This window comes from Xenopus laevis, chromosome 2L (assembly GCF_017654675.1).
Source record: "Xenopus laevis strain J_2021 chromosome 2L, Xenopus_laevis_v10.1, whole genome shotgun sequence".
Lineage (NCBI taxonomy): Eukaryota > Metazoa > Chordata > Amphibia > Anura > Pipidae > Xenopus > Xenopus laevis.
Window position 1 is genome coordinate 181,367,386 of NC_054373.1, and position 25,806 is coordinate 181,393,191.

Consider the following 25,806-nt stretch of genomic DNA (forward strand, 5'->3'; position numbering starts at 1 on the left):
TTACATTAGGGTGCAGTGTTACATTAGGGTGCAGTGTTACATTAGGGTGCAATGTTAGATTAGAGTGCAGTGTTACATTAGGGAACAGTGTTACATTAGGGTGCAATGGTAGATTAGGGTACATTGTTGCACTGGAGTGCACATTAGAGTGCAGTGTTATATTAGGGTGCAGTGTAACATTAGGGTGCAGTTAGATTAGGGTACATTGTTGCACTGGAGTGAGTGTTACATTGGGGTGCAGTGTTACATTAGGGTGCACTAGTAGCCAGTATACTGCCGATGACTGTGACTGAAGAAGTTCATTATTTGGCACTTTAGTGAATTTGGTGCACAGCCAGCACCCCTTCATTGCCACTTGCCCTCACTCCCTGTATCTTTCATAAAAACAAAGCTCCACTGGGCAGCAGGGAGTCCATTCATTAGGCAAATGCATTTCCTATACAGAGACTGGCACAGTTCTGTCCCATCATCAATATATCCTGACTGATACTTATTTCTGGATTGATCTGTTGATTTGCAGTAAAATGTTAATCAATCAAAAATGATGAAGCGGCAGTTTGGAAGAATGGATTTCTCTGGCCGGAGCTGATGAGATGAATGTGGATGGGAATTGGAGGGGAAATGAGTGTGGGAAAGACTTTGTGCCAGGCTGGAGTCAGAGACCATCACTGAGCTGCTGGCATGATACCCACTCACATGTGTCAGCTCTACTGGAGACACGAGAGGGGCTAATTCCCTCTGGCACAGGCACAGTTAATGACTCGTTGGCTTCTCTCATTGAGGGGCAATTCTCATGGATTTACTGTATAGTCGGATTTCATGGAAAAATTCTAATAATTGCCATTTTGTACTGGGTTTAAAAGAAACAAAAAAGCTTCTCCTGTGTGTCAAATAAAACTATTATCATGTATAAAGTGCAATTGTGCAACCCCGGCAGTGACCCCAAACCAACAGTTCTGTTGGAAGAGATGGACTCCTCCCTCTGCATCTGACTTTGTAGCACTATATTGTATAGTACATAGTATATTATAATTGTAGCACTATATTGTATAGTACGTAGTATATTATAATTGTAGCACTATATTGTATAGTACATAGTATATTATAATTGTAGCACTATATTGTATAGTACGTAGTATATTATAATTGTAGCACTATATTGTATAGTACGTAGTATATTATAATTGTAGCACTATATTGTATAGTACGTAGTATATTATAATTGTAGCACTATATTGTATAGTACGTAGTATATTATAATTGTAGCACTATATTTTGTATAGTAATAATATTGTATAGTACATAGTATATTATAATTGTAGCACTATATTGTATAGTACATAATATATTATAATTGTAGCACTATATTGTATAGTACATAATATATTATAATTGTAGCACTATATTGTATAGTACATAGTATATATAATTGTAGCTCTATATTGTATAGTACATAGTATATTATAATTGTAGCTCATATGTATAGTACGATAGTTATATTATAATTGTAGCACTATATTGTATAGTACGTAGTATATTATAATTGTTAGCACTATATGTATAGTACATAGTATATTATAATTGTAGCACTATATGGTATAGTACATAGTATATTATAATTGTAGCACTATATTGTATAGTACATAGTATATTATAATTGTAGCACTATATTGTATAGTACATAATATATTATAATTGTAGCACTATATTGTATAGTACATAGTATATTATAATTGTAGCACTAGTATTGTATAAGTAACATAGTATATTATAATTGTAGCACTATATTGTATAGTACATAGTATATTATAATTGTAGCACTATATTGTATAGTACATAGTATATTATAATTGCAGCACTATATTGTATAGTACATAATATATTATAATTGTAGCACTATATTGTATAGTACATAGTATATTATAATTGTAGCTCTATATTGTATAGTACATAGTATATTATAATTGTAGCTCTATATTGTATAGTACATAGTATATTATAATTGTAGCTCTATATTGTATAGTACATAGTATATTATAATTGTAGCACTATATTGTATAGTACATAGTATATTATATTGTAGCACTATATTGTATAGTACATAGTATATTATAATTGTAGCACTATATTGTATAGTACATAGTATATTATAATTGTAGCACTATATTGTATAGTACATAGTATATTATAATTGTAGCACTATAATGTATAGTATATAGTATATTATAATTGTAGCACTATATTGTATAGTGTAGAGCAGTGATCCCCAAACAGTAGCTCACGAGCAACATGTTGCTCTCCAACCCCTTGAATGTTGCTCTCAGTGTCTCTCAGGTGCTTATTTTTGAATTCCAGGCTTGGAAATAAGATTTATTTGCATAAAAACTAAGTATAGTGTCAAGTAGAGCCTCCTATAGGCTGCCAGTCCACATGGGGCTACCAAATAACCAATAACAGCCCTTATTTGGCACCCAAGGAACTTTTTCATGTTTGTGTTGCTCCCCAACTCTTTTTATATTTGAATGTGGCTCATGGGTAAAAAAGGTTGGGGACCCCTGGTGTATAGTATATTATAATTGTAGGACTATATTGTATATTATATTGTATATTATAATTGTAGCACTATATTATTGCTCTTCATTCTATAGTGCTCTGCTGTCTTCATATAGTAGGGCTGCACTCTTCTCTCCATATAGTAGGGCTGCACTCTACTCTACATATAGTAGGGCTGCACTCTTCTATCCATATAGTAGGGCTGCACTCTTCTCTCCATAAAGTAGGACTGCACTCTTCTCTCCATATAGTAGGGCTGCACTCTTCTCTCCATATAGTAGGACTGCACTCTTCTCTCCATATAGTAGGGCTGGACTCTTCTCTCCATATAGTAGGGCTGCACTCTTCTCTCCATATAGTAGGGCTGCACTCTTCTCTCCATATAGTAGGGCTGCACTCTTCTCTCCATATAGTAGGGCTGCACTCTTCTCTCCATAAAGTAGGGCTGCACTCTTCTCTCCATATAGTAGGGCTGCACTCTTCTCTCCATATAGTAGGGCTGCACTCTTCTCTCCATATAGTAGGGCTGCACTCTTCTCTCCATATAGTAGGGCTGCACTCTTCTCTCCATATAGTAGGGCTGCACTCTTCTCTCCATATAGTAGGGCTGCACTCTTCTCTCCATATAGTAGGGCTGCACTCTTCTCTCCATATAGTAGGGCTGCACTCTTCTCTCCATATAGTGGGCTGCACTTTTCTCTCCATATAGTAGGGCTGCACACTTCTCTCCATATAGTAGGGCTGCACACTTCTCTCCATATAGTAGGACTGCACTCCTCTCTCCATATAGTGGGCTGCACTTTTCTCTCCATATAGTAGGGCTGCACTCCTCTCTCCATATAGTAGGGCTGCACTCTTCTCTCCATATAGTAGGACTGCACTCTTCTCTCCATATAGTAGGACTGCACTCTTCTCTCCATATATTAGGGCTGCACTGTTATCTCCTTATAGTAGGGCTGCACTGTTATCTCCTTATAATAGGGCTGCACTCTTCTCTCCATATAGTAGGGCTGCACTCTTCTCTCCATATAGTAGGGCTGCACTCTTCTCTCCATATATTAGGGCTGCACTCTTCCCTCCATATAGTAGGGCTGCACTCTTCTCTCCATATATTAGGGCTACACTGTTATCTCCATATAGTAGGGCTTCTCTCTAGGTAGTTGGATTGCTTTCTTGCATCTCTTTATATTGTAAGACTGCACTCTTGGTCTCATTTTCCATGCTGCTCTCTTGTTCTTCATATAGTAGGGCTACAGTCTTCCTCTAGGTAAATTGGCCACTGAAGATCACAGTTTCTATACTGTATGTATCTTCCAAGATGAACCCTAATGAAATGTCAATGCTGTTCCTTTAAGGCCGTATTGGCATTGTTCAGCTTCTTTGGAAGTATGAAGAGTTCAACCACCTCCCCCTAGCATTGGATTAATAGAGGAGCCTGCTGTGTGAGTGCCATCGGTCCTTATTTATTAAAAGGACTCATTAATCTTCCCTCACACTGAGACTGTACATTACAGTGCTTAATAGCAGCCATCAATCTTCTGCCTCAGCCTGGTGCTTCCATTAAGCCAAATGTTGTTCCACTTGGTAGTAACTCAGGTTTCCTCCTGCACCTTGTGTTTACTCTTCAACATCATCATCATCATCACTTTGTCCTTATACTGTTGGGTTGTCATTGCCTGATCAACATCACCAACAGGATAAGGAGGACAAAGTGATGATGATATAGAAGAGCAAAAACTGTAGACCATCTCCCCAAATCCTAAGCAACTGCTGAGCCCCTTCCACTCCAAGCTTCACAGTTTGGGAATCTACTGGGCCAATTTACAAATCCTGAACCCTTCCTGCCCCTTAGAACTGTGGGAGCTTCAGGTAACACTGGCCGAGTTTGGGTTGATGGTTCATTTTTTTCCTCCTGCGATGGAGACGTGTTGTACAATTCTACGCTCTTGTCCTGCATTTGGCTTGATGGCTTTCCCTGCGACGCTGCCTTTTTTCTTCCTAGTCCCAGAGCAGCGGCGCAGTTCTTCATTCCTCTTGCAACTCCTCATGTGTCATGTCGCATCAGAGATCCCGAGGCCTGAGCACAAGATCTGGGGGCCGATGATTGCCATGAAACGCGACGTGTGAAAGAGCTGCTTTGTCAGCTGGGAGCCTTTTACTAATACAGTTATCTGTCAAGTTCGCTTGTGGAAAACATGCATTTGGGCGAATATATTTTCCTGTATTGAGGCAAACTGTGGATACAGTGCTTGAGACATAAAGGAAGACAAGTCTGCATCACAGTGTTGTGTAATGGGGCGAAATGCGTCAACGCCTCTCACGGGAATAGCACTCTTACATAAAACAGCTTGTGATTAGCTACAGATACAAAGTGTCTCAGCAGATGAACAAACTACATATTCTGGGGCCTCTGAGCCTCAGTCAGAAGCCAATTGTCCTGTGCTTGGCTCAGAATGTTAGTAGGGGGCTACAAACAGGGGCCACATTATTAGTTTCCGTTTATCCAGGCTCCTTTCTATAATGCAAGCACAGACATAGAGGAGCATGGGGGTATGATGAAGAGGCAGAAGCACAGGGATTGTATTACAGGTATGAGATCCCTTATACGGAAACCTGTTATCCAGAAAGCTCCGAATTAAGGAAAGCCAATCTCCCATAGACTCCATTTTATCCAAATAATCAAAATGTTTAAAACTGATTTCCTTTTTCTGTGTAATAATAAAACAGTCGCTTGTACTTGATCCCAACTAAGATATAATTAATCCTTATTGGAAGCAAAACCAGCCTATTGGGTTAATTTAATCTTTATATGATTTTCTAGTAGACTCAAGAGGTATGAAGGTCCAAATTACAGAAAGATCCATTACCCGGAAAACCCCAGGTCCCAAGCATTCTGGATAACAGGTCTCATACCTGTACTAAAGGTATGGGATCCGTTATCTGTAAACCCATTATCCAGAAAGCTCCAAATTACAGGAAGGCTCACGGACTTCATTTTAACCAAATAATCCAAATGTTTCTGTGTAATAATAAAACAGTCGCTTGTATTGATCCCAACTAAGATATAATTAATCCTTATTGGAAGCAAACCCAGCCTATTGGGTTTATTTCATGTTTATATGATTTTCTTAAGGTATGAAGATCCAAATTACGTAAAGATCCTTTATCTGGAAAACCCTAAGTCCTGAGCATTCTGAATAAGGGATGCCGTACCTGTACTAATCTTTTTATTTTTCCAGAAGTAAATCTAATATGCAGCCGGGGTAGAGAGAATGAAGATGGTTAAACGTGACTCACGAGTTGCCATAGAGATGTTTCTATGTAAAGAAAGACTGGTTCTCTGTATAACAATCTAATGGGGCTCACCCAATGTAATGTATCTGTGCCTCTATCATCCCAAGACTCAACATCAGTATCCGCTTGTAATCATGGGATTTTGGGTCACAGTGTATTCCGACTCATCATTCTCCTGTGTGAAGGGGCTGAAAATGAAGAAAATACGTAGTGTTATATATATAGAGGGTTTCACTTGTTTCTGGGGTCCATTTAGTTGGTACCCCAGTACTAAATGTTAATAGAAAGGCATCTTGTCAGGGTTTGTGCTCAGTGAGGGGTTTATACTGCCGAAATCTCTTCTGTGCTGAGTCCATTCCTCTGCTGTACTGCCATAGGGCACTGCTTGTCTGCTCTTATTGTCTCCTTAAAGGGTTTGTTCATCTTTGAGTTAACCTTTAGTATGATGTAGAGAGTGATATTCTGAGACAGTTTGCAATTGGTTTTCATTTTTTATTATTTGTGGTTTTTGACTTATTTAGCTTTTTATTCAGCAGCTCTCCAGTTTGCAATTTCAGCAGTCTGGTTGCTAGGGTCCTAATTCCCTTAGCAACCGTGCATTGATATGAATAAGAGACTGGAATATGATATAGAAAGAGGAGTAATAAAAAGTAGCAATAGTAATACATTTGTAGCCTTACAGAGTATTTGGTTTTTTTCGGCAATCAAAGCGAAGATGTTCTAGCGTTCAGTTATGCCTAGCGCAACTTTGTTAGAAGTCTTCGTCAGTAATTTGCATACGGCGGGAAATTTGAAAGCTGGAAAGAATTACAAGAAGAAGGTGAATAATTAAAAAAACTATAAAAATGAAGGCCAGTTGAAAAGTTAATTAGAATGGGCTATTCTATAACATAGTTAGGGCAGAGGCACACGCTGCAATTTGGGGAGATTAGTCGGCCGGCCACAAATCTCCTCTTCTTCTGGGCGACTAATCTCCCCGAACTGCCTTCCCGCCAGGTAGAATGAAAATCGCCGGCGGGATGGCACTCGGAACGCTTCATTTTACGAAGTTGCCTCGTGAGAGGGCGACTTCGGGAAACAAATCGCTCCGAGTGCCATCCCGCCGGCGATTTTCATTCTACCTGGCGGGAAGGCAGTTCGGGGAGATTAGTCGCCCAGAAGAAGAGGAGATTTGTTGGCGGTGACTAATCTCCGCGAATCTGAGCGTGTGCCCTGACCCTTATGGTTAACTTAAAGGTGTACCACCCCTTTAATTGGCTCCTTATGCTCTGCCAACTGTATATAGTGCTTCTGCCTTTCTGTACATACATCTGTCTGTATCGACGTCTGTCTGTCTGTAACCTGTGTTTATGTCTATGCTATCAATCAGCCAACCTACTGTTAATCTATATGTAATTCAGCCCACGCAGAGTCTCGTTGTAAGTGTTGCAATGGTGGGGGGCAGCACAGAGCATAAAGGGGTCCAGGGCCCTTCAACTTACACTTTGAGCTTTCAGAAAAGGAGGTTTTTGTATTAGCTGAGAAGATTTCTGAATGTCACTGACCAGACTTGTGATGATCCCTCAGCCACCCTTGTAATTTTGGGGGGACCCAATGTTGGGACAAAGCACCTGGACAGCCAAAGCACCCCCACTTCTTGCCTTTAAGGTGGAAGTGCTGTAAATATTGTAGTTTAATGGGCAAATGCTTACCAAAACCTTAATATTAACCTTATTGATCAATACCATGGGGTAAATTTACTAAGCGGCGAAAATTCGCCAGCGACGGCTTCGCAGCCATAGCAAAACTTCGCCAGGCAAAAATTCGCTCAGACAATGCTAATTTACTAAAATTTGAAGTTGCATCCAGGGCGAATCTTCACTAGCGATACTTTGGCAATCAAAGCGAAGATGCACTAGCGTTCAGTTATTCCTAGCGCAATTTCCTGAGAGAGCTTCGCTCAGGCTAATTAGCATACGGCGGGAAGTTAAAGTTGAATGGACGTATATGTTGCAGCAAATACAGTACATTACACAAGTCCAGGGAACCTTAATAAAATGATATAAAGTTGTTATATTGCCCTACACATGAGCCCAGTGTATAGTTTATGTGCCATATGTTTGGAAATGTAGGGGGAACCGACTTTTGCACCCTGAAAAAAGGAAAAGACGCCAGCGTTTTTTGGGAAACCTTTTCCACTAAAAATAGGATGTAAGTAACAGAAGATTGAGGAACACTCCAATTCCCCTTCCCCTGGTCTGAGCTGGCGAAGGCAAGTCTGGCGAAAGAGGTAACATTCAGTAAAATCCGCATCTTAGTGAATTACCGAGTAACGTCCGTTCGACAGAGCGAAAATTCGCCTGGTGATAGAGTGCGAATGAGCAATAGTGTCTGTCTCTTTCGCTAGCAAAGTTGCTACTGCGCCCGTTAGTAAATCAGCAAAGTGCCTGAAAGCGGTAACGCTGGTGAATCGTTGGCAGCATTAGTCACTTTGCCCTTTACTAAATCTGCCCCCTAGTCTGCCTACTAGGGGGCAACTAACACCCCCCCCCCATGCACAAGCAAAGTTGCATCAGGCTGGCAGCTATTCTCTTTCATTTAATTCCACATTAATGCTGTTTTCTCAGCAAAGATTGTTTATTACTGATTGTTACTTACCCTGGGCAGAAACTGTCACCACATTATGGAATCTTAACAAATGAGGGGGCAGGTATCACGCCCGGATAGGTAACAACCACAAACACAACAACCAGACAAACCCAAAGTACTTTAATGCAGTTCAGGTATGGGACCTGGGGATCCAAAATGGTCGGGACCTGGGGTTTTCTGGATAACAGATCTTTCGGTAATTTGGATCTTCATACCTTAAGTCTACCAAAAAATCATGTAAACATTAAATAAAGCCAATAGGCTGGTTTTGCCTCCAATAAGGATTAATTATATCTTAGTTGGGATCAAGTACAAGCGACTGTTTTATTACTACGCAGAAAAAGGAAATCAGTTTTTAAACATTTGGGTTATTTGGATAAAATGGAGTCTATGGGAGACGGCCATTCTGTAATTCAGAGCTTTCTAGATAACGGGTCTCTGAATAATGGATCAAATACCTGTATAACCTACTGCCCAATCTTACTGTCCAATCTTACTGCTCAATCTTACTGCCCAATCTTAGTGGCCAATCTTAGTGGCCAATCGTACTGCCCAATCTTACTGCCCAATCGTACTGCCCAATCTTACTGTCCAATCTTACTGCCCAATCGTACTGCCCAATCTTACTGCTCAATCTTACTGCCCAATCTTACTGTCCAATCTTACTGTCCAATCGTACTGCCCAATCGTACTGCTCAATATTACTGCCCAATCTTACTGCCCAATCTTACTGCCCAATCTTACTGCCCAATCTTACTGCCCAATCTTACTGCCCAATCTTACTGTCCAATCTTACTGCCCAATCTTACTGCCCAATCTTACTGTCCAATCTTACTGCCCAATCTTACTGCCCAATCTTACTGCCCAATCTTACTGTCCAATCTTACTGCCAATCTACTGTCCAATTTACTGCCCAGATCTGTACTGTCCAATCTTACTGGCCCAATCTTACTGCCCAATCTTACTGCCCAATCTTACTGCCCAATCTTACTGCCCAATCTTACTGCCCAATCTTACTGCCCAATCTTACTGCCCAATCTTACTGCCCAATCTTACTGCCCAATCTTACGCAATCTTACTGCCGAATCTTACTGCCCAATCTTACTGCCCAATCTTACTGCCCAATCTTACTGCCCAATCTTACTGCCCAATCTTACTGTCCAATCTTACTGCCCAATCTTACTGCCCAATCTTACTGCCCAATCTTACTGTCCAATCTTACTGCCCAATCTTACTGCCCAATCTTACTGCCCAATCTTACTGCCCAATCTTACTGCCCAATCTTACTGTCCAATCTTACTGTCCAATCTTACTGCCCAATCTTACTGCCCAATCTTACTGCCCAATCTTACTGCCCAATCTTACTGCTCAATCTTAAGGTGGCCATACACGGGCCGATAAAAGCTGCCAACAGACCGAGTCGGCAGCTTATTGGCCCGTGTATGGGGCCCCCCGACAGGCTTCCCCGATCGAGATCTGGCCGAAAGTCAAATCTATTCAATCTTACTGCCCAGCAGTCTGTACCCCACAATGTTCTGGGCCCTATGTCACACACTTTTATACCACTTTATCATTGGAGCATTTGTGACTGTCTTATTAAAGGTTCACCTTTAGTTTAACTTTGGATATGCTATAGAATGGTCAATTCTAACTATAACGTTTTTGAATGATTTGTCTTCTTCTTACTCTTTCAAACTGGGGGTCACTGACTGTTTGGCTACACATTTATTGTCACTGCTACTTTTTTTTCTTCTTCTTTCTATTCAGGCCTCTCCTATTCATATTCCAGTCTCTTATTCAAATCAATGGATGGTTTCTAGAATAATTTGGACCCTAGCAACCAGACTGCTGAAATTGCAAACTGGAGAGCTGCTGAATAAAAAGCTAAATAACTCAAAAACTACAAATAATTAAACATGAAAACCAATTGCAAACTGTCTCAGAATATCGTTCTCTAGATCATGCTAACAGTTAATTTGAAGGTGAACAACCCCTTTAATAACTGATCCCGCATAGCGATGCCCTTCCATAACACGTGTGTTTTATACAGAGGCTGCTGGATTATACATGACATTGTTGCTTTGGCTCAGGCCTCTCCTGTATCGTGTCTCTACATTTCCATAGTCTGGTCTCCTTCTCATGCCTCGGGCACTTTATAGATAGAATTTGTCTGCCCTGGGCACACACTCTCTCTCTCTCTCTCTCTCTCTCTCTCTCTCTCTCTCTCTCTCTCTCTCTCTCTCTCTCTTTATAAGAGAAGCAGCAGTCACAGGAGAAATTGATTTCCCGGCTATGGAATAATGTGCAGTGAAGGGCCCCATTTGTTTGATAGATGCTCCAGCATAAAGGGATGTGCAGCCGCTGTCTGATCCAATTGCTCTGCTGAAAGAATCCCTTCATGTTTCCTGGGTGACTGGTACCAGCCTCTCAATTGGGTTCCAGGCAGTTGTTTGGCTCTGGGGAGGCTGCTTGTCACAAATTGGATTCACATTGTGGTTTTTTTTCAACAACAAATAGTCTGAGCAGCAACAAAATAAGGAACAGAGAGGAGGATTCAGCGCTAGGGCTCACATTATCCAGCTATAACAGCTCAGTGGTCTCAGGGACCCCCAATTCAGGATAAGGGATACAGTATAGTAATAGCAATAAATTATATCAGCTTTGGCTTTAATATATATTATAATAAAATACCAGCAACCAGCACAACAGTGTAATAAAGCCATTGAATCATGGGGAACCCCAAACTGATTTTTCTAAAGAAAGAAATTCCACGCATCAAATTCTCTCGCAGCAACTCCCCAATATCCATTGTATCTATTCTCCGCACTGCTGGTTCTCACTCCTGAAACAGTATATCAGAAGCCAGCTGATTAGCAGACCTGGAGGAGACCTGACTTCTTGCTACATTGTTTCAAGAGTCAGGCACAGGCCCTGCTTTTCATAGCAAGTACATAGCACTAGCCTCCATATGTAATACAAGGCACTAAGTTTGCCCAGATGCAGTAACCCATAGCAACCAATAAGACGTTTGCATTTAAACAGGTGGGCAGTAAATTCTACCTGTTGATTGGTTGCTGTGGATGACTGCCCCTGGACAAACAGTGTATTTTATTACATAATCCCCTTAAAGGGGTTCTTTTTTCAGTTCCATTGTTTTCAAATTGTTCCCCAGAAATAAAGACTTTTTTAAATCACTTTCCATTATTTATTTTTTACTGTTTTTCCAAAATCTAATGTTCGTGTCTTTGGTGTTTGAGTCTGGCAGTTCAGTAATTCAGGTGCAAACTAGCAACTATTGTATCAAGTCTAACAGCTGCCTGTAATGAAACTCAGGGATTCTGCTCAGCAGGGACAAAGATAAGAAATGGATCAACTAAATGTATCAATTTAAAACAGTTTACAGGGTCGGCGACCCCCCTCCTTCCCAGAGCTACTTTACACTTTACACTTCAATATTATAAAAACGGTGACACATAGAAAATAGAAAGTAATTGGAAAAAAAAGTCATTATTTCTGGTGATCTATCTGTTTGAAGGTGAAACCTCTTTAATATGTTACACTCCTAATAATAGATCTCCAGACTCTCATTTGGTTATAGATTAGCAGGGTTTGCAGTCTTATAGAAAACAGCAAATTGTAATTGCCTGCAGGGTAGTTTATATTGCAGCTAATCACTAGGGTGAAATACCACATTGCTGGCTATGCAGCTGGTTACTAAGTGGGTCAGTGACCCTGGCAAGCAGAAAGAGTGAGTTTCCTTTTAAAAGGTGACAGCAGGAAATAAAGAGATATTTTAAAGGAGTCTCTATGGAGGCCTATGACTTATTAACGAGAATCTCAAACATGTTTCCTTCCCCTTTAATAAAGAGCAGCCCAAACACTAAATAGATTTAATTTTAATGAATGTTCAGCAGCTTCCTTGGGTAACACTTCCCTCCCCTTCAATACGGAGGTTTAATATTTCTCAGGTTCAGCCCAATTAAATTGATTACACAGAAACTTGAGCTTTTTAATCAAGGCTAAAGTGCGGTCGTTTAATCATCGAGAGCAGGAATTATTTCTTTCAGACAGGGAGTTTAATTACACACAAGGATGAAATGCGCTAACTGCTCGCTTACCGGCAACGCTGCGAGCCCAGAGGGTTCACTATTCTATAACCCTGCGTCCGGCCCAAGTGCAGCCATAGCCCCGTGGGGCAAGAAAATAAATGACCATGTGAGGTGCTTATTAATTAAGAAATAGATCTTTATGCAAATGTCCTGAGAATCAATGGGAATCATTCCTATTCACCTTTCCCATTTGTACATAAATATTTTAAGGGGTATTCGCCGTACCAGTCTCCTATAAGGAAGATGTTGGAGAAGGGGCTAACCATAAAAATCTATAAAGGGCATCTAAATGTGATGAGCGAATTTATTTACCAGCCATGGATTTGCTGCGAAATTTCGTATTTTGCCATGTACGATTTTTTTTGCAAAACTGAGGCACAACATTTGCAGTGAAAAAAACGCCCATAAGAAAAAACGCCCTTTGACTTTATGCATTAGAACAAAAAAGTCGCCATCTCCTCTTCTTCGGGCGACTAATCTCCCTGAACTGCCTCCCGCCGGCTAGAATGTAAATCACCAGCGGGATGGCAATTGGTGCGCTTCGTTTTCGTTTTTCCCACTGGCGACGATGTATCGTCGGGGTGACTAAATCTCCCCGAATTATCGCGTGTGCCCTTACCCTAATGCATTAGGACAAAAAAGTCGCCATAAGAAAAAACGGCCATTGACTTTAATGCATTTGGAGCAAGAATTTGTCTAACAAAAACAACGAGCACGTAAAAAATTGTCCCTCATAAAAACACCCATTGACTTCAATGCGTTTCGCAAAATGTTCGCCCGGACAGATTCGTTCATCACTACTAAAGACAACGTTCAAGTCTTCCACTGCGCCCCCTACAGTAAATGACCAAAAACGTAATTACAGATGCAAGAGAAGTAACCAATGAGAATGCTGCTCCCAGCATTGTGCCAGAGATTATTATTAGTGGGGCCCCATGATATGACATTGGAATCAGGGAGGGAGGACAGACTGTTGTTTAATTGTTCTGTGACAAACAAACTGGCATTAACCCTTCCACTTCCCATTGCAGGAACAAAGACAATGGAGCCAGATTGAGATTGGGGATTCTTATTGGAATATTCTTTTGCATTTTAAGGGACATGAAATTGTCTGGAATATTTTGGGTCTGAAACATTCCAGACAGCAGTACAATATATGTACATGTAAATGTTCTCATGGGTAATTGTGTATTGTCTCTTCCTAGGGACGCCGTATTGCTACAGAAACGGATAGAATGCAGTGGCCTGACCCCTTCTGAGCTTTTGGGCCAGAACATGAGCAGTCTGGCAGCTCCGTTACCACCAGATAAACAAGGTAAGGGCAAGTTAATACTGAATGTAAACTTTGCTTTACCACATAGGAAACTTAGGAAACCATGTGTTCAGTTTGTCACCTGACAATGTTAGTACATACTGTATATTTATCTTTCCTTGAACTGGAAGATTAAAAATGAACTTTTTATCAATCTTTACACTGACTCTACGTATGCCAGGGACATGGAGTAGCTCATTTTCTCACCTTACACTGACTCTACTTATTCTAGGGGCAGGGAGAAGCTCATTATCTCTTCTTTCACTGACTCTACTTAATCCAGGGACATAGGGGCAAATTCATATGCAAATTAGGGGTGGGAAGGGGAAAACTTTTTTTACTTCCTCGTTTTCTGACAAAAAGTCACGTGATTTCCCTCCTGCCCCTAATTTGCATATGCAAATTAGGGTTCGGATTCGGTTCGGCCAGGCAGAAGGATTCGGCCGAATCCGAATCCTGCTGAAAAAGGCCGAATCCTGGCCGAATCCCGAACCGAATCCTGGATTCGGTGCATCCCTAATTAAAAAAGAAAAAACGCCAGCATTGTTTGGGACTTAGAAAAATGTTTAACTTTTTTTTGAAGCAATCCCTATCTACTCTATTGCACTTCGCCTGGTCTGAGGTGGCGAAGGAAGTCTGGTATAAAAGGTAGCGTTCAGAATAATTCGCGCGTCAGTGAATTTGCGTAGTTACGTCCGTTGCGTAAATTCACCAGGCGTAAGGGTGCGAAGTAACACTAGCGAATTTACGCCAGCGTCCGTTAGTGAATTGGCGAATTAACGAAAATGCGCTACGCTAGCGAATTAACGCTAGCGTTAATCGCTTCGTTGTTTAGTGAATTTGCCCCATAGAGTAGCTCATTATATCTCCTTACATTGACTCTACTTATTTGAGGGGCAGGGAGTTGCTCATTATCTCTACTTACACTGACTCTACTTATTCCAGGGACATAGAGTATTTTATGATCTCTCCTTACACTGACTCTACTTATTCCATGGGCAGGGAGAAGCTCATTATCTCTCCTTACACTGACTCTACTTAATCCAGGGACAAAGAGTAGTTTATGATCTCTCCTTACACTGACTCTACTTATTCCAGGGGCAGGGAGAAGCTCATTATCTCTCCTTACACTGACTCTACTTAATCCAGGGACATAGAGTAGCTCATTATCTCTCCTTACATTGACTCTACTTATTCCAGGGGAAGGGAGGAGCTCATTATCTCTCCTTACACTGACTCTACTTAATCCAGGGACAAAGAGTAGTTTATGATCTCTCCTTACACTGACTCTACTTATTCCAGGGGCAGGGAGAAGCTCATTATCTCTCCTTACACTGACTCTACTTAATCCAGGGACATAGAGTAGCTCATTATCTCTCCTTACATTGACTCTACTTATTCCAGGGGAAGGGAGGAGCTCATTATCTCTCCTTACACTGACTCTACTTATTCCAGGGGAAGGGAGGAGCTCATTATCTCTTCTTACACTGACTACTTAATCTAGGGATATAGAGTAGTTTATGGTCTCTCCTTACACTGACTCTACTTAATCCCAGGGAGGAGCTCATTATCTCTCCTTACACTGACTCTACTTATTCCAGGGGCAGAGAGGAGCTCCTTATATCACTGTACACTCCTCATCTTGTAAAAGACATGTTTCTTTATTTAAACCCAGTGCTACCGTAACAATTTGCTCGCCCAGAGTTCCCACCTGGGACAAATTTGTTGATGTGTTTCCCATTAAGTGCCCTTCATTATGGCTTCTCTCTGTTTATCTATTAATACAGTGCTGATCCTCCCATTACTAGACCAGGATATGGCCAGAGTGGTGTCTGTTATACTGGTGAGTCGACTTAACCCATTCCTGATTTATTATGCTATAAAAAAACACTTTTTAAGGGGTGGATTCTGAGCAACTTTTAAATTGGCCTTCATTTTTTGTCTTTTTTTGAAGTAATTTCCTTCTTTTTCTGACTCTTTCCAGCTTTCAAATGGGGGTCATCTATAAAACAAATGCTCTGTAAGGCTACAAATGTATTGTTATTGCTGCTTTTTATTCCTCATTTTTCTATTCAGGCCTCTCCTATTCATATTCCAGTGTCTTATTCAAATCAATGCATGGTTGCTAGGGTCATTTGAACCCTAGCAACCAGACTGTTGAAACTGCAAACTGGAGAGCTGCTGAATAAAAAGCTAAATAAGTCAAAAACCACAAATAATAAAAAATTAAAATCAATTGCAAAATGTCTCAGAATATCCCTCTCTACATCATATTAACAGTTCATTTAAAAGTGAACAGGTTTTCTTTTAAAATCTAGTGGGAAACTTTCCAGAAGTGATGGGGCAATTATAGCAGCAAGGGGAGGGGCAGCTGCATATTAATCCCCTTGGTTTGGACATGAGAGATTGGACAGACAGGGGCTCACATGCATTTGGTGTATCTCTGTAGCACATACATTGCACTCCTAGGTGGGACTACAGGGAAATCTCAGTGGCTTCTCAATGTGTCTCCCATTAGCGTTGTCTTCTTCTCCTTCCGCTCAGTCTTTAGTGCAGTCACTTTATTTCTCTTTTAAACAGAAGAGCCAAAATATAATCCCACTGAAAAGTCACCGGTTACTTTTTCCAAATGAGCAATTTGTTGGTTAAGAAGACAAATGAGACATTAAGTTGCGGCGAGGTCTGATTTATGGAGCTTGCTTTTTGTATCTGGATTATATAGACCTCATTGACTGCTTCCCATTACCCAGTCTTGGATCTCGTTCATGTCACATATTAATATGAAATGATCCTTGGCGCAGCTTTGCAAATTTCCTAATGACTGTTTTGGCCCCCTACTCGTCATAATGTTCTCATGAAAGTATGATTAATCTCACATAATTAATTGGGGAATGGGACGTTTACAGAGAAATGTGAATCCACCGGGATCCAAGTGATACAACAAAATTAGAGATAAAAATCAAATACTTTAAAAGCAGATTTCAAGTAAAACTTAACACCACAGGCCTCTTTATTGTCCCAGTCTCTATCTTTACTCTAATTCCCATACAGAAATAGGGAGGAAAAGTTATCTCATGGTTCATCACCTGAAAACTCATGGACGAGATTCAATTCGAGGAGAGAAAACGTTTCTCCAAATTCATTTCCAGTTTTTTTTCCCATAGAGTTTTCACCGTGCGATAAGTTTTTCTGAAATAAATTGCATCTCAAATTTAATCTCGTCCATGAGTTTTTCATGTGATAAACCTTTTTTCACTCACTGAATTGAATCTGGCTCTGTGTTTCTTATTTAATAAATGATTCAGTAAAACAAAATTCTTGATTCTTAACCCTGCTCTGTGTTAATTTATATACAGTGTGTTTAAATATATATTTATAATTTATCGTGCATGTTCAATATATTCATCTTACCAATGGACTGAATATAGATCAGCGCTTCCCTAATGCATTTACCCATTAGGCATTAATAAAATATTAATGGCAGATTTTGTTACGCTGACTACAATCTAGAGTGATATTCCTGTAAAGAACAGTAGGACGTCAATCATTTGGCTGTGATTGGAATCTACAGACCTTATCTAAAAGGCTAAATATTTTTATGTGAAATGAAGTGACACCTTTTATAAATAATGTTGCCAGAAAGCAGGGCACATTGGTGGGAAAGTATAAACTGGCCAATGAAAGAAATCGAAGCTAGAAGTGGCCTGGAGTTTCACAAAAGGTGTATAGAGAATTTGAGTTATCTGGGTTCTTCCTTTTTTATTGAAGTTCTTTGAGATATTCCCAAAATTGTATCCACCATAATAAAGCCCCTCCTTGCTGACATATTGTTAACTATTCCTCCAAAATTACTCCCAGCTGTTTCTTCGTCAATGGACAGTCCAGATTCACAGCTCCAGTGCTGGAGGGGTGGGATTCAGTTCAGAGACAGTGTTTGGTGTCCTAGATCATATCCGGGATGATTGTGAGTGTGATCATCTTTATTGTTGGATGTATTCCTACAGCAGACTTTTGAAGAACTCTCAAACTCCCTCCCAGATAAGATTCTTCGCTGCTCATTACACTCTCTGATCTTCTTCTGTCATCCTGGATAAGCGACTGACTATTTTAGATAATACCACATTGGAGATCCTAAAATGTTGCACCTTAAAGTTCATGAGAAGTACCACCCTGGAGATCATGAAAAGTACCACCCTGGAAATCATGAAAAGTACCACTTTGGAAACTATGAAAAATACCACAATGATGGTCATGAAACATGCCACCTGGAAGATCATGAAAAGTACCAACCTGACGATTATGAAAGTTACCACCTTGGAGATCCTGAAAAGTACCCACCTGAATACCATGAAAAGTACCACCGTGATTGTCATGAAAAGTGCCACCTTGAAGATCATTAAAAGTAACAACTTGATGATCATGAAAAGTACAACCTTGACTTCTTTGAAAAGTACCACCTTGACAGCCATGAAAAGTACACTTTGGAGATTCTGAAGTGTACCACCCTGGATATCATGAAAAGTTCCACTGTGGAAATTTTGAAAAGTACCACCGTGATGGTACCAACTTGACGATTATGAAAGGTACCACCTTGGAGATCCTGAAAAGCACCAACTTGAATACCAGGAAAAGTAAGACTTTGGAGATTCTGAAGTGTACCACCCTGGATATCATGAAAAGTACCCCTTTGGAAATTATGAAAAGTACCACCATGATAGTCTTTAAAAGTGCCACCTTGGAGATCATGAAAAGTACCAACTTGACGGTCATGAAAATACCACCTTGACTTCCATAAATAGTACCACCTTGGAGATCCTGAGGGGTACCACCTTGGAGATCACGAATAATACCACCTTGGAGATCACGAATAATACCACCTTGGAGATCACAAAGAATACCACCTTGGAGGTTATAAAGAATACCACCTTGGAGATCACAAAGAATACCCCCTTGGAGATCACAAAGAATACCCCCTTGGAGATCACAAAGAATACCACCTTGGAGGTTATAAAGAATACCACCTTGGAGATCACAAAGAATACCACCTTGAAGATCACAAAGAATACCCCCTTGAAGATCACAAAGAATACCACCTTGGAGATCATGAGAAGTACCGCTATAGAGGATGACATAAAAAGGTAAAATACATAAGAGAACAAAATAAAAGAGACTTGTATTGTTGGATTCTATGGAAATACTTAGGGATATTTGTGCATAGTCGCTGTGTTCTGTACAAGTATCACATTACCTGGAGCATGAGGCTTTAGGCAAAAGTTGTTAATGAACCTTTGGATTATGGATCAGCTGTTCTACAGAAGAGCCAGGGAGAGGGGAAATTATATTTATATTTTTTCCAGGTGCCAGCTGCCTGTTTAACTGCGGATCGATTCTCCCATTCAGGTTATTTAATTTTCTGCAATGCAGCAAGACAAATTGGCATGAATTCCTTTACCAGCGTGATGCATGGGGCGCCCAGGAACATCAGAAACTTGTTTGTATTGTGTGAGAATGTTTTCATGTGACTGGAGCGGGAGGAACATTTGTACCTTAAATATATATATATCTACTTCTTCTACTAGAAAGAGAAGGATTATAAAGCAGGTCTCCAAGCAAAGGAACCTGCGCTCTTGTTTGTATTCATATGAGCACTGTGTCCTTACTTTTATTATTTATGTCTCAGAATAGGGTTTGGCAGGGGGTCTGGTAGCTGTGGGTACCCCCCAAATAAGCAGCTAATGGGCAGGTAAATATGGATCTGTAAGCTGCACTATAGGCTTCTTCACTGGCCTTTCATGTTTTATAATGACTTGACTTGTGCCTTTATAGTGTTTGATGGGAAGCAGGTTGGATTTTGGGTGGTAGTTTGGACTGGTAGTGAGGCCACATGGGTAAATGTGCAGGTATTGGGTCCAGGTGAGGAGTGTGTCTGCTCAGTAGGCCTTACTTATGTTACCCAGCCTTAAGCATCACTACTCAAGCCCCTCATGTCACTCTAGTAATAATGTGCATTTTGTAAGAGAGAGGGGAACAAGCTTGGCTTCCCTAATCACCTCCTCCATGCAACAGTCTCATGAAGAACAGAAGCAAAAGATATTACAAACTGTACTGGACCCAGAATAAATGTAAATACCCATCAGAAAGAAGGTCACCAGAATATTTTCTTCTCTCTCTCTCTCTCTCTCTCTCTCGCTCTCTCTCTCTCTCTCTCTCTCTCTCTCTCTCTCGTTGTTGTAATCATTTCTTCCTGGGAACAAATTGGCTTAGAAATTGCTATAATAAGAAACAAATTGCTGCATGTTTACCATTCTGTATAATGACTTATTCTAGCTGAGGGCATTTATTTTAAAGATAAGAGGCAGGAGTTGGATCAGGAGTATGTGGGTTTCGCATTAGAGGAACATAGAGTAGGAGAAGATTAACCAGCTTCCTTCATCATCACATCATGATCACAATGGACTAATCTTGGTTAACAGAGTTGTGCCTTAGCCGGAAATAATACTCAGCTATATATATATTCCTGGCATTATCAGTCTTCTCAACTCTTCTAGAAAATGTTCTTTTTTTTATCAAGGCCTTTCCTGCTGGGGATGCAGTTGAACCATCATTAAGTTCTAGATTTGTCACAACAGGTCCCCTCACTTGTTGATCAGTGACCACAGGGTATTGTGCAGCGCCCCCTGATGACCAAGTGGATGTGCCAAAAACATTTGTCTTTCTTCTGGGTCCCCAGATAAGAACACACGCTCCTTCCTGATTGGCCCAATCTGTATCAGCATACACACAAATTAGTATTATGATTTTTCCATATTTCCCCTTTTCCCTCTGAGTAAAAGTGATATTAATAAGGCAGCATGGGTCTCAGAGATAATACTTTCAAACACCCGCATCCCAGTCCCCCCCGGCCGAACAGACAAAGGAAACTGCGATTTCACATTTTGAATATAAATTGAGAAATTATTAACGCAGGATGCGGCTGCTGATGTTTTTTTGGCGTGTGGCTGTAATTTTTGCCTGAAAAAAAAACCATATTCAGGCTACTGCATATACTGTAAAAGCAGTTTTGGGAGCATTGGAGGGCAGCAGAACTTGAATGTACTGGTGAGTACAAATAAGCATTAGAATTAACATGGCCCTTTCCCAGTCAATAAAACTCTACAAAAATCATTGGCTAAGCACAGAAGTGAGTCTAGTCACCCGCTGATCCCACCATGGGCAGATGCTTGGTCGCATTTCAGTTGCAATATTAAAGACCTTCTAGTTATTGGGGACAGAGGACTCATCTATCAACACTGGGCAGATTTGCCCATGGGCTGTAACTCAACACTGGGCAGTAACCCATAGCAACCAATCAGCGATTGGCTTTTCTTCAGCCAGCTGCAGGAACATAATAATTTGATTGGGTGCCATGGGTTTCTACCCACAGGCAAATTTGCCCAGTGTTGATAAATGAGCCCCATTGAGGTGAACTGGGCTAAATTTCTAATGATTGCTCCTTTGCTCCTCATGCTTCTTGTTACCATGTTAATTAGTATTGGCAGCAAGCGCTAGAGCAGAGGGACTGATTTACTAACACTAGGAATATTTGACCCAGTGCAACCAGTCAGAACTTAGGTTTATTGTTGGTGGAATAACAAAAAGCATACCTGTAATTGGATGCTGCAATTTTCAAATAAAGTAGTAAAAGAACAGATCAGCCGATGTTCTGCCCCTGACAGCAATCGTACGAAAGTTATGTCTGACAAAGCTGGTAACCGTCTCCCACTGAAAATCATCCGATCGGCAATACATACAGAGAAATTATCGGCAGCCGACAGAAATCTATTAACCTGGCCAATCGACTAAACAATCTTTGCTGGACGAAAAATTTCGGGACTCTCCACACACGGTCTGAAAATCGTATGAATCCTCCATTCGTACGATCCGATCTTTCCGTCTATGGCCAGCTTAAGGCATGTCCATGTGTCCACTAGGAAGATGCTTAAGTGAGAAAGTGTCCTGGAGAAACCACTTATTTCAATACCCAAAACATAATTTTTTAGGAAAAACCCTGAATTGTTGACCCCAAAAAGAGCAGATGGAACTGGAATGGAAGTATGGTTGGGTTCTAGATAGTTTTGAGACATAACCTAAAATGTCTCAATATTTTGTGGGAGGGTATCTATTTGCAAATACAATCTGATAACAAAAATTGGTGCATCAAAATTTTGGCCAAGAAAAGTCTAGCGAGAAGAAGTCTGAGTAATAATAGTTGAATCAGTAAAGGTAAAGTAAATGAAGAATCAAAGGCTAGGGCAGACGATGTTTAGCAACATCGTCTCTGCAGATGAAGAATCTTCTGTTCCCCTTGCCTTTTCAACTGTGGGCTGATTTTGCACAAAATGCTAAATGTTTTTTGGCGATGAAATCCGCTGCTTCTGCACCAGAGCGGAACAATGCTTCAGAGTGCAGGCAGACCCAAGAGTGGAGGAGCAGTGGGGCAGCGGATTCTTGGCCAAGATCGGCCATTCTCTTGCCCTGGCCAAAAATGTTTGGGAATTCAAGGCATATGCAATGTTGTGACCAAAAGCAACCACATTCTCTATTAAATAGGCCCTGGGATGTAAAGACAAGAGCCCTATGGAACACGTCTCAAATTCATAATAGAAAACAAATGAAATCATGGTTTATCTGGGGAGTTCCAAAGACCTTTTGATATCTTTATCAAGATGACAGCACAATCAGTTTGTATGAAACCCAAAGGTCAACCATAAGTAGGAATGTAAATAAGCTTGCATACAGGGTAATAGAACACAAGAGATTCTATCTAGATTGTACAGTCACTCTACACAATATCTATGTCCTTTAGGCAACTCCCTGATAGTAGCCGTATTTCTTCTGTACATCTGCTGTATGATAACGGGGGATTGGAGATTGGAATAAACCTCAGAGAGAGACTAATGCCACTTCACACAGGGCTGGTTTGATCTCCCAATCCCGTATCTCCATGTGTAAATGGAAATTGTGAACAGGATGGCTTTTAAATGATGCATGGCCAACATGATAAAACTTATCAACAGAGACACAAGCGCGGCACTAGCCGGTGGAGGGAAAGGGACGATATAATGGAACCTTTCAGATATTTATTAAGTGATTGCACAGACTCCAGGACAGAGGGATATTTCAAGAGTATAAAGACCAGTAGACCAAGAAACAATTCTTTGAAATTGTTGAGTAAAAGTTTTTTAAATTACATCTCCTGAGACTTACTGAAGCCTGAACGTGTATCCGTGACCCTAATGTTTTCAAAGAGAAAGCAGCCTTCATATTCCGGAGTGCCTCGAAATGATTATTCTCATTCCTACTTAACTTCTAAAGTAGCAGCGACACCAAGAACTACAGTAGCTGCCGAAATGGAAAAATAAAGCGTTGACTCCCCCCCCCCTTTTGTGGATAAGAAAAAGCATGGAAGTTCACGGCGAGTTTATTTGGCGCTGAGAAGATTACTAGAAAAGTATGACCTCTGGCATGAAATATCCTTGGGAAATAATTTGCTTTGTATTCAGAACCGACGTAGAATGCTAAACGCCGATGAATGGCTTTATCGATGTTCCCCGTAAGGTGAGGAACCAGCAGTGAACAATCATTATTCAAAAGAAAGAAAGAAAATCATTATTTAAAAAAAATAAAAAGACAGAGGAATAATGTGCTGTTAAATAAGCCTGGAAAACATCTTTACATTTTCTATGCCTTGGCTGAAAATCTGCTCCCCATTGTACACATGGAGTCACCAGGTATTTGAGCCTCCTTGAGTCTATCGTTATGCCTGGGAAGGTAGTCGGGCAAGTGGCTGTAGAGGCCACTATCTGGGATAGCCTGAGATATTGATTGGGGATAACACTGTCCACATTTTTATTAGCTGTCTGTATGTCTCAGCCTTCAGTTTATATCATTGACACATAACATTCCTTGCTGCCGATTCTACTGCTCTTGTAGTTCCTCTACAGTTGCATGGGAGGCTCAGCCTGAAGACCAGTTGGAATAAGATTTGGGTTGAATGTCTTTTTGCTCCTCTAGAGACACCTAAAAGCCCACCTTGAAGGTCAGTTAGGGAAAAATTTGGGTGAAAATATATTCAGTGTCTTCTTGGAACTCTGGCTGAATAACTGCTAATGTTTCTTATTATCAGCTTAATACCCTACAAGGGAGGTCAAAAAGTCCAACAACCATTGAGATCCTCTTCAGTCCAGAACCCCACAATGGATTGCCTTGCAGCTATGTATTGCTCTCTATCTACACACATGCCTTATGGCTCTTTGATTGTCATATATCAATTTAAGCAAAGTTTGACCTGATCCAACACCAACCAATCATACTGGACTTCGGTTATGCAGAACAGTAAAAGCCAACTGTCGCTTGTTTCCTTGAGATAGTAAATCCTGGGCAAAATTTACACTTTTAGGGCAGTGGTCAACGGGTAGATTTGTCACCTGCAATTATATATGTGCGACCGTGGGCAACAAATCTCCCGAAAAGGCTTCTCCATTGGAAATAACTTGAATCGCCAGCAGTAAAACCAACATATCGCGATGTTGCCTCTGGATGCATTGGTTTAACCACAGGTGATTTCAGTTATTTCCAATGGAGATGCATTTTCAGGAGATTTTCTGGCCACAGTCATGCATTTTTATCAAGGGTGAAAATCTCCCCGTTGGCCACTGCCCTTATGTTATTAAACTGTCTTCTGGTAAATGATTGCTAGATGGAGGTCAACAAGAACCAATAATAATTAGGGAAAATTATAGCAATACGTCTCTTTAACAGACAGCAATGAGGAAATAATAGAGAGAAGTAAAAGGCTGAGAGACGGGAGGGTTGATGTCTGCATATTAATTTCTTCCTGGATAACTTAACATCTTCAGGCTTTATAACTGGAACTAAGGACCTTGTTGTTTGTTTGAGCCGTGACCATTTCAGCTCTCTATGTTGGGCACTCCAGTAGATTCTGTCGCTGTGGGGGAACCTGGTGTTGTGCAACCTTGAACCTATGAATTAGTACATTGTCTGGCCTGTATACCAGAATACAGTATATCTACAGCAATGTGAGAATGTATCATGGTTTTAATAGTGAAACTTACTTACCCACATTGCCTAAAGCAGTGATCCCAAACCAGTGGATTGTGAGCAACATGTTGGACACAAACCCTTTGGATGTTGCTCCCATTTTGAGTTACTGGCTTGAAGGCAAGTTTTTGCTACATAAAAGCCAGGTGTGCTGCCAAACAGTAGGTGTGCTGCCACTGTAGGTTGACAGTTCGCATGGCTACCAAATGGCCAATCACAGCCCTTATTTGGCACCCCTAGGAACCCTTTTCATTCTTGTGTTGCTCCTCAACCTCATTTTACATCTTAATGTGGCTCATGGGTATAAAGTTGAGGACTCCTGAGCTAAAGTATTAGCATTGTCATTGTTCAGTGAACAGGGTTCAGGGTCCTTATTTAGCATAGGTCTTCTCAGGGATGGAAGCTGAGGATTCAGATATTTCCTGGACCTCTCATGGACACTCATCCTACCCAGGCCTTGCCACCTGTTGAGGAAATGCCAGACCTGGCTAAAATATTCATCCATCCTCACAATGGGGTTGACATTAACTTATTACTCGTGCACATGGGTAATGTATTGTTTTCATGCCAATGAAAGTGCCTGGCGTTTACTGATGCAAGAGGTAGTTACATATTGGGCTTTGAATGGACTGCTTGTTAGAGAGCTCTCTACACTCTCATGGTGTTGAAGGCATGGGTAAAGATAAGGACAGCTTTACTGTATGTGTAAATATCACTATAATTATCTCTGTTCCTGCACTTTTCACCTTCTTGTTTTCTATAGTTCTTGGTTTTCTACTCCCCAAAAACATATATGACTTATTCTGTCTT

At 40.7% G+C, this 25,806-nt stretch overlaps 1 protein-coding gene across 6 annotated transcripts in view; it reads left to right on the forward strand.

Moving 5' to 3' along the window:
- The window catches only part of LOC108705781 (cGMP-dependent 3',5'-cyclic phosphodiesterase-like), a 296,620-nt gene that overhangs the window by 208,448 nt on the left and 62,366 nt on the right, over window positions 1-25,806 (forward strand). For all 6 annotated transcript variants that reach the window (XR_005965535.1, XM_041582772.1, XM_041582771.1 and 3 more), the window contains 2 exons: window positions 13,790-13,899; window positions 15,684-15,739. Coding sequence is in view for 5 of the 6 variants with exons in the window: in XM_041582772.1 (XP_041438706.1) it covers window positions 13,790-13,899; window positions 15,684-15,739 (166 nt within the window). In the remaining variant the exon portion in view is untranslated. The remainder of the gene's footprint in view (window positions 1-13,789; window positions 13,900-15,683; window positions 15,740-25,806) is intronic.